The 12,147-nt window shown below is 35.2% G+C and overlaps 1 protein-coding gene across 8 annotated transcripts in view; it reads left to right on the top strand.

Annotated features, from left to right (window-relative positions):
* Positions 1-12,147, top strand: part of GLRA3 (glycine receptor alpha 3) — a 207,084-nt gene that overhangs the window by 126,828 nt on the left and 68,109 nt on the right. For all 8 annotated transcript variants that reach the window (XM_077868609.1, XM_077868608.1, XM_077868601.1 and 5 more), the window contains one exon: positions 6,312-6,449. In XM_077868609.1, coding sequence (XP_077724735.1) covers positions 6,312-6,449 — 138 coding nt within the window. The remainder of the gene's footprint in view (positions 1-6,311; positions 6,450-12,147) is intronic.

The following is a 12,147-nucleotide window of genomic DNA, read 5'->3' as shown; positions in this document are numbered from 1 at the left end:
TCTAGAACAAGTGCTAAACCAAAGAGGATATGAAGAAAAAAACAACAAGTAATGTAGGGCTGTCTTGGCAAACCAAGATGTGTAATTTTAATATAACCTATAAATAGGTGACTCTCAAACCTTTATCTTCAATAATCTTGACCTCACTTCCAATATATATGTGTGATTTCAACTATTTTCAACATATATCAATGCTCAGATTTATGACCATCCTGTTGGCATCTTAAGATCAAGATACCCCAAAATAAGATCATCGTATACAACCCCCCCCACACACACACACCCTCCCTTTCTTCCTTTTCCCTTCTCTATTTCTTTTTTTTCTTTTTTAAGATTTTATTTATTTATTCATGAGAGACAAAGAGAGGGGCAGAGACATAGGCAGAGGAGAAGCAGGCTTCCTGTGGAAGGCTGATGCGGGACTCCATCCAAGGACCCCAGAATCATGACCTGAGCCAAAGACAGACACTCAACCACTGAGCCACGCAGGTATTCCTTCCTTCTCTATTTCTAATTCAGATATTCAAACAGCCTACTAGAGGGCAAATATTTTATGTACTGAAAAATATTCCAGTGACTAAAATGGAATAATCTCAGCTTTTATGAAGTTTCAGTCCTAGAATCTAGGTAGAAAAATACTTCAAAACTTGATGAAGGGCAGCCTGGGTGGCTCAGCAGTTTAGCGCCACCTTCAGCCCAGGGCCTGATCCTGGAGACCCAGAATCGAGGCCCACGTCAGGCTTCCTGCATGGAGCCTGCTTCTCTCTCTGCCTCTGTCTCTGCCTCTCTCTCTCTCTCTCTCTCTCTCTCTGTGTCATGAATAAATTTTAAAAAATTAAAATTAAAATTAAAAAAACGACAAATATATACAATGTCAAGTGAAGATAAGTTCTACAGGAAAAGAGAATAAAAAAAAACTAATGCTGACTGGAGGAAAGGTATTTTATAAGACAGAGAAGGCTGCTCTATTGACATGAGATATGAGCTATAGACTGGCATAGCTACCTGTCAGTGACTTAGACTTGAAACTTTGAAGTTGCTCCAACTTCTTATTCTTCCTTAAATATATATTTAATCACCAGTTTTGACAAGATGAGCTACTGAAATTTGCCTCTGACTTATATTTCTGAACAACCACTGGAAAAGAATGAGAGTTTTCTCCTTTGGCATCTCAAGAATGCAAATGACTTTTTAAAAAATTTAATTTACTGTATGTATTGTGATTACACTTAGCATGATATCTACCATCTTAAATTTTTAAAATTTATTAATTTTAGAGAGAGAAAGAGCAGTGAGAGGGGCAGTGGGAGGGGCAGCGGGAGGGAATCTCAAGTAGACTCCCCACTAAACCAACTTGGAGCTCGATCTTACCACCCCGAGATCATGATCCAAGTGGAAACCAGGAGTCAGACGCTTAACCTACTGAATCAACCTAGGTGTCTCTACCCTCTTCAATTTTTAAGTATACAATACATAATTGTTGACTGTAGGTACAACAGATCTGTTTTACAGAAGATCTCTAGAACTTATTCATCTTGCTTGATTACAACTTTAGGCCTGTGGATTAGTAATTCTCATTTTGCCTTCTCCCCAGCTCCTGACAACTGCTATTCTACTCTTTGATTCTATTGATTTGAGTATTTCACACACCTTAAATAAGTGAAATCATACAGTATGTGTTATTCTATGACTAGCTTAATTCACTTAGCATAATGTCTTCAAGGTTTATCCATGTTAAACTGGATAGGGAAAAATTAGAGAAGAAGACAAATCATGAGAGACTCCTAACTCTGGGAAACAAAGGGTTACAGAAGGGGAGGAAGGGGATGGGGTAACTGGGTGATGGGCATTAAGGAGGGCATATGATGAGGTGAGCATTGGGTGTTATATGTTGGCAAATTGAATTTAAATAAAATCTTAATTTAAAAAATTAAAAATAGGACTACCAAATGGTCCAGTAATCTTACATGTATTTTTCCAAAAGAAATAAAATCAGTATCTCAAAAAAATATTGGCACTACTATGTTTAGTGCAGTACTAGTCACAATAACCAAAATGTGGAAACAATGTAAATACCCACTGACAGATAATGGGTAAAGAAAATGTGGTATAGATATACAATGGAATACTACTCAGCCTTAGAAAAAAATCTGCACTATGCAAAAAAACTTTAGTTTCTTTTTTTTTTTTAACTTTAGTTTCTAAGGTGATAGTTTCCTAAAGGTTAGTTGCAATGTGTTTTGGAAACTGTATCAACAAATTCTTAATACTCTTGTAAGTTAAAGTCCATTTGTCTATTTTGCCCTTTGAATGGATATTTGCCTATGTAAAATTTTTAACATCATGGTTCGGACATTTGGAAAATGTTACTTTGAAGAGTTATTTAGATCCTCCAAACACTAATGCATGTCATTGACCATATATTGAAAGGTTACTTTTGTTAATATCACCATTAAGCTCCTCAAAAAATCATTAATTATTGGGCAAATAATTTTTTTCAAAACTCTAATTTTGACTTGAAAGTTCAAAATCTATCATTGCTGATAAATATTCTCAGTTGTTTCCCTCAATATGCTAGGCTCATTTCCTTTATTTTTGAGAAATGGTCTGCCATATATAATAACCATAATTTGCTAATCTTTTTTTTCAAGTAAAAATAGTGTTTCATTAAAAAAAACTGATTTAACTTGCAAATCGATCATCCCTAGTTCTCTTCCTTAAAAGAATCATCATAATAAAATATGCAGCTGAAGTACTTTACATGTACACTTTAAGACCGAAATTTTTTTTTTTTTTTTTTTTTTTAGGTTTTATGTATTTATTCAATAGAGACACACAGAGAGAGGCAGAGATATAGGAAGAGGGAGAAGCAGGCTCCCTGTGGGGAGCCTGAGGCGGGACTTGATCCCATGACCCCAGGATCACAACCTGAGCCAAAGCAGATGCTCAACCGCTGAGCCACCCGGGTGTCCTAACAAAGTGAATATTAAAAGAGCATTTATATAAGGTCAAAATTTAATAAAATTATAATTCTTAGTGCTTCATCAGGGATCATGGGCATTCCTTAAAATTCGCATTGTTATTCCTGCACTACAAGATATGCCAGTAAAGAACACAATAAGCACCAACACAGTTTGTTGCCACTGTCTGTAATTATGATAAAGCACTTGAAGTTTTACCCTTCCATTGTTGTTTGACCATCTGGGCAAATGTCAACATGATGAGAAAAGCAAATGTCTCATTCTGATTATGGAAGTGGTTTGGACCTTGCGAATCTCATGCTACAGTTTCTAAAGCATAATTTCTGTCACGTCACTCCCCTGCTCAAGACTCCAGTTGTTCATCATTGCCCACAAGGAATTTTAAAAAATAAAAGTTTTCAACCTGGAATTTAAAATTCATGCAACCTTATATTAATTTATCTTCTCATTCCATATGTTCCTTCATGCCAATTGACCCTAGACAAATGAAGCTATTTCTATTCCTACTATATACCCTGGGGATTTGCAGTTTCTTTCAACTAATTATACTGTTCTCTTTGCCTGAGTACCTTATCTTTTCTCACATTCATTGTAAGAAGCCACTGTCTTTCATCAAGGTCCATTTCAAATGAGGCGTAAGTGGGTATCATAGTTCTTTCTTCCCAATGCACATAACACTTTGTACTCCTCCCATGCCACTTATTTTCTACCCTGTAATAACATTTCTCGGGCCCTGCAGCCTAGTAGGATATATTATATGCGGTTGGTACTCAATAAATACTTGAAGAAACAAATGTTTGGTTGCATGGAGTCATTTGTTTAATGTGTTTCACTGCAATTACCATATGGGATTGTTGGATGAAATTAGGGTTTGTCTTTCTTCCCCAAATAAAGTATTTCTTGTTGTGAAATGTATTATGGTATAAGGCAGTTCAACTCACCACCTTGATCTCATTAGCTGATCTGTTCTCCTTCACATTCTCAGACTTGTATAAAGATCTGCCAACCAAAAGCATAAGGATGTTAAAACACTTTGAACTGTGTAAAAGAGTATTGATTTTTTTTTTTAGGTTAGTTTGAAGGTTTACGGAGACAAAATTACCATTTAGTTATTTTCCTTGAACATCCATGTAAATTACTCAGAACAAAAGAAGTACCCCTTACACATGCCATCTCACTATATACTTTCTGGCTTCAAACAACTATTTTAGGGGCCATAAGGAAGTAGCATATTTTGATTAAGAGTTTCCCATATCTAAATAACTGGTGTGGTTGAGTATTTAACACAGGAAGCTAAATACACTGCCTAAAATTGGCATTAGAGACTAAAGCTTGTCTTTGAGAGAATCTCAGAGAGTTTGTTTCTTTTCACAGAAGTCCCTAAAAAAAAAATAAAATAAAAAAAAAAACAGGATATAAAAACAAAATGGAATTTCTCTATTGGTCTGCCTAAATTGGGGCAAAATTTCACATATTTTGTCTTAGTGATTGTATGGAAGAATAGGTACATGTCTTACCTGGAAGCAGATAAGTATTGATGCCTATTTTACCATCCTTAGATCCCTAAGAAATTGCATCTATTTTCTCCCTAGGTAAAATGGCATTTATAATGGATTTATCAAAGGGCTTATGAATACAAGGAAAATCCTTCTGATTATTAGCAACCAAATCATTAATTGCAAGGTTCAGTGAAATGTATTCCACTAGAAGCGAGTCAAACATAGCCCCATAGGTTCCCATATCTATTCTGAAACCAGAATTCAGACATGCCCCTTCAATCTGGATGACTTTACATCTACCAAATAGTCATTGCACCATAAGGAGCCATCACTCTGATGGTACTGTGCTGCAACTTCAACAGCTGACTCCTAGAGACTATGAAGAGATGCTTTGATCACTGATGCCTTTACTACCACCATCCCTCCCCATTGTCAATGGAGTAGATTCTGCTGAAATCTTAGGTGGGTGCAGTTGAGTCTCTGACTCTAGTCACTACTATCACAGCTACTTCTGATTCTGCTCTTTCTAGAAGATTCCTTGCCAGGTATTGTGGGAGAAGGGAGGATGATCAGTTCCCTTCCCTACACATTGCTGTGTCCAGCCAATTCTGCTTGTGCCAGCTGTTTTTAATCACTCAGCAGCCTCTTCCCTACAATACCAGCTTGCCTCCAGGATAACTTGTTTGGGACAATTTCCTTTGTTTGCTGCTTCATGAATCTAGAGCTTCTGCTTCCTTGATCTGTCCACTTGACTGAGTTCAAAAGCCAGATCCTGGGGTTCCTGGGTGGCTCAGTCGGTTAAGCATCTGCCTTTAGCTCAGGTCATGATCCTGGAATCCTGGGATGGAGCCCTGAATTGGGTTCCCTGCTCAGTGGGGCCCCTCCTTCTCCCTCTCCCTCTGCCTGCTGCTTCCCCTGCGTGTGCTCTCTCTCTCTCTCTAATAAATAAAATCTTAAAACAAACACCAGATCCTATGTTCTCTCTGTCTTTACCTGTAACAAAAATCTCCCCCCACAAGCTCCATTCACTTTTGATTCCCTCTCTACAGCACACTTTAAGTGTACATTTCAGCAGCTTCTAATGCAGGGGGCGGGGGGGAGATCCTGCTTTTCTTAGATACCTCTCCTATATAAATACAAATTTTTTCCGTTTACTAAAAGATGCTGATTTATTATTACAAAATATGTTAGCTAATTCTATCCTGAATTCACTGATAGCACATGCAAGGGTTTCCTCCTCCACAAACTGTTCCACATGGATTTTTCTTTGTCCTCTGATTTTCTCTGAATAGCTGACATTTCTATCTAAAATATCATTTTGTTCATTTGGGATTTGGAACAAAGAAGCAGATGCCATGAACTAAAATAGTTAATGATTAAATCGAGAAAGATAAAAGCCTTGGTACTTTCCCCACAGATATTATAATTTAGGTCTTTTCCTAACCAGTAACAATTTCAGTTTTTGTTATTAAGAGCCCTGAATAATTTCAGAGTAGGTGAGCAATGGAATGGAACCAAAATGAATTCTTGAACTAATCCAGTAGCTGCCCATTCCAAAGAAAGATTGTATATGCATGTCCTTTGAAGTTTATATATGCCGTGCTATGGTTTTTATTAGCCTGCTACATTTTCTTACATTATTTGATGAATATTCTATGTGAATAAACTTCAACAGAATTTGGTGAAATGGGATTGTGTGACGCATAACTCAGCCTTTTGAGTTAAGATGACACTGGTCTTTCCACCCTTGGGAATGTACAAGCTCTTTTTAAAAATTTATTTCTTTGAATGCCCTTTTATATTATAAATATTTTTATTATGTTTTGCCTAGTTGGGTACACAATGAATGATCTCATTTTTGAATGGCAAGATGAGGCACCTGTACAAGTGGCCGAAGGACTCACTTTGCCCCAGTTTCTGCTAAAAGAAGAGAAAGATTTACGATACTGCACTAAACATTACAACACAGGTAGGGGTTGAGCATCATTTATTACACTTGCGACTTTTGGTTTTATGATATTCAGTGCTTCTTAATTATAGTGGTAGGTTAATTATTTTTTAACTATTTATAGCTCAGTGTTTTTCATGGTCAGAGAGCAGAAAATGAATTCATATGAAACTTACATATGCTTAGACTCAATGCATACTGTTCTATAATTGATTCGTATAGGCTCAAAGAAATGCTTCATATTCAATTATATCTTTTGGGGGTTCTTTTGTGTGTGTGTGAAAAGCTCATAGTTATATACGAATAATGTTTCCAAAACAAGTTCCTTTCATTTCTGTGTGAGCAGTAAAATGTACTGTTTAGCTTTTCTAGGGCAATATGCATTGTGTTTGATAACAAAATGAAAGAAACTGGTTTTTGTTGTTGTTGTTGTTGTTGTTGTTGTTTTTAAGGCTTCATTTGTCTAAATCTCTCTTTGGCTACAACTTCATGCATTTCAAGTTATTGTTACTTAGGTACCTACTACTCACATTGACACAGTAGCCTTTTGCTTTTGTGGATAGAGATAAGATATTGTTATTAAGGATTGATAGACTTAATGTGACATTTGCACATTCATGAGACCTGTTCACTTCTCTCAACCAGCATGGGCTATTCTCATAATATCTAGTCTTGCTGCCCAGCCTATTCCTACAAATTCCGTTAACAATCACCTATAAATGGGCCATCACTTCAATGTGGCTAGTCCACAGCCTCCCACTGTCATCAACTGCAGCTCTTATTATTTCATTACAGTAACTATGATTCCTCTTTGGCTCATCATTTTCCAGGATTCTGACCTGACCTTTCACTATACAAGGTCTTTAATCTTTTTTATCTCTTTAATCAATTCACTTGATCTGGTGAAAAAGTCACTGTCATTTTCTTAACCCAGGGATGAGGCTGATATTTAATGGCGAGTTCAAAGTTAACTTCTGAACACAAAGATAAAGGGAGAACAGGTCAATATCAGTCAGTATCCTGCCCAACTCCCTAGGGGCAGTTACAATGACAAGCAAGTTTTAGATGCTAAGAGGCCTCAAGAGTTGGCTTAAGTTGGTGGATTAGTTTCCTAGGGCTGCTGTAACAAAGTACCACAAACTTGGTGGTATCCCTTGACTGTCTCCCCAAGATCCTCTTCTATCTCATCCCCTTACGCTATATTTTGGCCACCATGATTTGCTTTCTTACATATGCCACACTGATTCCTGCTTCAGGGCCTTTGTACTCTCTCTTCTTCCTGTTTATACTCTCCTATACATAAGTACTTCTATACTACATACATACTCTATCCCCAAATTACCCTAAACCAAATATTCTCACATACTTCAAGACTGCTCAAATGCCAGCCCTCAAATGAGTCTCTATAACAAGTATATGTTAAACACTCAACATCCCACCTTCCACTTACTGCTTTCACTGTCTGAAATTTTATCTTTAATTTATATGCTTACTTATTGATTGTTTCCCTTATTACCAAAAGTTTTTAAAGCCAAGGATTATATATATTCTTTCTGTTTCTGTTTCCGCACTCTGTTGAAGTACGTGGATGCTCAATAAATTCTTAAGTAAAATAATAAGTAAAAAGTGGATTTGAACCTGGAAAATTTGTCTGTACATGTGAGACTATTACAACTTGCCTCCTTGGGAGGAGCAGATTTACTCTAAACAGGAAGGAAACTTTTCCTTTAGATCTGTATCAGCAAGAAGGCTTTTTGGTCCTCCAGTTTTTTTGAGGTGTAACTTACATAAATTAATAGGATAATCAGTGTACAACCTGATGATTTAATATATGTACACCCTGTGAAAGGATACCTATCAAGTTAGTTAACACATCCATCACCTGACATATTTACCTTTTGTGTGTGAGATAGTATTTATGTTCTACTCTATTAGCAAATCTGAGTATAGCATTATCAATTACAGTCACTGTGTTATATTAGATCCTCAGACCTTGTTCATCTTGTAACTGAAGAATTTTTTTAAACAACTCTATTGAGATATAATTTACATACTATAAAATTCACTTGTTTAAGGAATACAGCTCAATGATTTTTAGTATATTTGCATGTGTGTGCAATCATCACCATAATCTTGAAATCTTTTATCACCTGCAAAAATAAACCTTATATCCTTTAGCAGTCCTTCACAACTAGCAGCTCCAGGCAATCTCTAATCGACTTTCTGTATCTATAGCTTTATATTTTCTGGATGTTTTATATAAATGAAACCATATGTGGTCTTTTTGATAGTTTTCTTTCACTTAGAAAAATGTTTTTGAGATTCATCCCTATGGTAGCATACTTCAATACTTCATTATTGCCAAGTAGTACTCTATTGTATGAGTAATCCTCATTCTGTTTATTCATTCACCAGTTGCTAGACATTGGGGTATTTCCAACTTCTGGACCACTTATGAACACTCACATACAAGTTTTGGGGTGGATATATGTCATATATCTTGCGTATAGATTTAGGACTGGGAAGTTGGATCATAAGGTAAATCTATGCAGCCAAACTGTTTTTCAAAGTACTCACATCTTTTTACAATCTTTCCAGCAATGAATGAGGATTCCAGTTTCTCCACATCATAACCAACCCTTGTTATTGTTCGTCTTCTTTATTATAGTCATTTTAGTGAGTGAAGTAATATCTCATTGTGGTTTTGATTTGTATTTCCCTAATGAGTAATGCTGAACACCTTTTCATGTGTTTATTAATATTTGCATGTCTTCCTGGAAAACAAATGTTCATTAGACTCCCTTGTCCATTTTCTAAGTCAGTTATTTCTATTTTTGATTTACATATGCTTTTTCCACTTAATATGTTGTCTTTTCATTTTCTTAATGATGTTATTTGAAGTACAAGAACTTGGGACCCCTGGGTGCTCAATGGTTGAGCACCTGCCTTCAGCCTAGGTCGTGATCCTGCGGTCCCGGGATCAAGTCCCACATTGGGCTTCCTGTATGGAGTCTGCTTCTCCTTCTGCCTCTCTCTCTGCCTCTGTCTCTCTCTCTCTCTCTCTCTCTGTGTCTCTCATGAATACATAAAATCTTTTTTTTTTAAAGCAAGTTGAAATTTTGATAGAAATTACAATGAATTTGTAGAGCAATATGGGAAATATTTTGATCTGGCCATATTTAGTCTTCTAATTAATAACTACAGAATGATTTCCCATTTGTTTCAATTTTCTTTAATTTTGCTCAGCTGTGTTTTGCATTTTTTAGTGTAGAAGTCTTACATTTCTTTTGTCAAATTTATTTGTAAGCATTTTATTTCATTTGGTTCTATTGTAAATGGATTTGTTTGCTCAATTTAATTTTTTTGATTGCTTATTGCTAGTGTATAGAAACAAGGTTGATTTTTGTATACTGATAGTATACCCTATAACCTTGCTGAGCTCAGCAGTTCTAAGATATTCTTAGTGAATCCTTAGGATTTTCTATATGTGAGGTGATGTTCCGCCTGTAGATAGTTTTACTACTTCCTTCTTAATCTAAACCTTTTACTTATATTGTTGCCCTAATTATCCCAGCTAGACCTTCTCAGTATAATATTTAATAGTTGTGGTAAGAAAAGACATTCTTGCCTCATTCCAGAATTTATTTGGAAAGCATTCAGCTTTTCACCATTGAGTACATTATCAGCTATAAGTTTTTTTTATAAATGCCCTGTATCAAGTTGGGGAAATTACTTTCTGTTTCTAGTTTGTTGCATGTGTTTGTTATGAAAGACTGTTGGATTTTTGACAGTTTTACTTCTATTGAGATGATCATATAGTTTTTATATGTCTTTGTTCTATTTATACAGTATATTACATTGACTTGGGAGGTTAAGCCCAACTTACTTGCATTCCATGATAAATTCTAGTTGGTTATGATATATAGCTCTTTTCATATGTTGCTGTATTCAGTTTGCTAGTATTTTTCTGAAGTTTTTATATTTATATTTGTAAGAGAAATTGTCTATATACTTTTTTCTTCCTATGATATCTTTGTCTGGTTTTACTATCAGGGTAATATTGAGTTCATTGAATGGCTTAGGAATTATTCCTTGCTCTCTAGTTCCTGGAAGAGTTTATGAAGGATTGTTATTAATTCTTTTAAAAAAGTTTAACAGAATTCACAAGTGAAGCTTTGTGGTCTTTAGTTGTCCCTTGTGTAAAGTTTTAAAATTGATAATCTAATCTCTTTACTTTTCTCTATTTCTTCTTGAGTCAGTTTTAGTATATGTATCATTCTACACATATTCAGATTCTCTATTTCTTCTGGAGTCAGTTTTAGTAATATGTATCATTCTATATATTTGTCCATTTCATCTAAGACATTCCACTTGTTGGTATACAGTTTTTCATAATATTTCCTTATAATCCTTTTATTTCTCTGAGTAGTGATGTCCTCTTTCATACCTAATTTTAATAATTTGATTCTCCTTTCTTTCTTGCTTCATCTATCTCAGCCAGAATACTTTTTTCTTAATGATTTTATTTATTTATTTATTATTTATTTATTTATTTATTTATTTATTTTATTTATTTTTTTATTTTAGAGAAAGACAAAGAAGGAGGGGGAGGGAGAGGTAGAGATAGAAAGAGAAAGAGAGAGAATCTTAAGGGGACTCTGTGCTAAGCAAGGAGCTGGACTTGTGGCTGGATATCATGACCCTGAGATCATGACCTGAGCTGAAACCAAGAGTCCAAAGCTTGACCAATTGAGCCACCCAGTCACTCCACAGCCAGGATACTTTTAATTGCAAATCATGGACAACCAAAAATAAGTAGCTGAAATGCCATAAAATAGTCAATCATGTGCCCATTTTTATATTTGATTATTTGTCTTTTTATCAGTGAATTGTAATATTCCTTATATTGTCTCTTGTTTGAAGGAGAATTGAGACTAGAATAGATTTGTTTTTGTTTTTTTTCTTTTTTGTATAAAGATGAATAAATTAATCAAAATAAATTTTGAATCACCTAAAAGAAATAAACTTTAAGTCTGAAAAGTAAAATAAATAATTAAATAAATAAATAAAAATAAAATGAGAGTCAAAATATAAATGTGCTTAAAGAAGCTCCAGTCTTATTTTACTAGTGTTACCATGTCAGAACTTGTATAACTTGTTCATTTTTCTCTCTAGAGCCACTCATATGCATATGGTGTGTGTGTGTATATATATATTGCCATTATTTTTCTTCCCAGTGTTAGCTATGAAAACACTCTTTATAAGTCAAAATGAGAATTTTTAAGTACTCAAATGGTCAGTAATTATTACTAATTTCATCTTGGGATTACTTGAATAATTTGTAAATAATTTTTTAAAGCTTTATGTATTTATTTACTTGAGAAAGAGAGAGAGAGGGAGAATGCACACATGCCCATGAGCCAGCCAGAGGGGATGGTGGGGATGGTTAGTGGGGGTAGAGGCAGAGGGGGAGACAGTGAGAAACTTAAGCAGACTCCACAACAAGTGTAGAGTCTGATGGGCAGCTCAATCCCATGATCCTGAGGGCACAGTCTGAGACTAAGAATGTGGATGCCAACCAACTGTGAGACTCAGATGCCCTGAGATTACTTCGATAATTTAACAGTGATATCTTGAAAATGTTTAAATTATTCCTGTCCTATTTTTTAAAAAATTTTGTATTTTAATAGAATCTTAAAAATCTAAAGTATATTCATGT

The sequence above is a fragment of the Canis aureus genome, chromosome 24 (genome assembly GCF_053574225.1).
Source record: "Canis aureus isolate CA01 chromosome 24, VMU_Caureus_v.1.0, whole genome shotgun sequence".
Taxonomy (NCBI): domain Eukaryota; kingdom Metazoa; phylum Chordata; class Mammalia; order Carnivora; family Canidae; genus Canis; species Canis aureus.
This window is presented reverse-complemented; position numbering and strand designations above follow the sequence as displayed.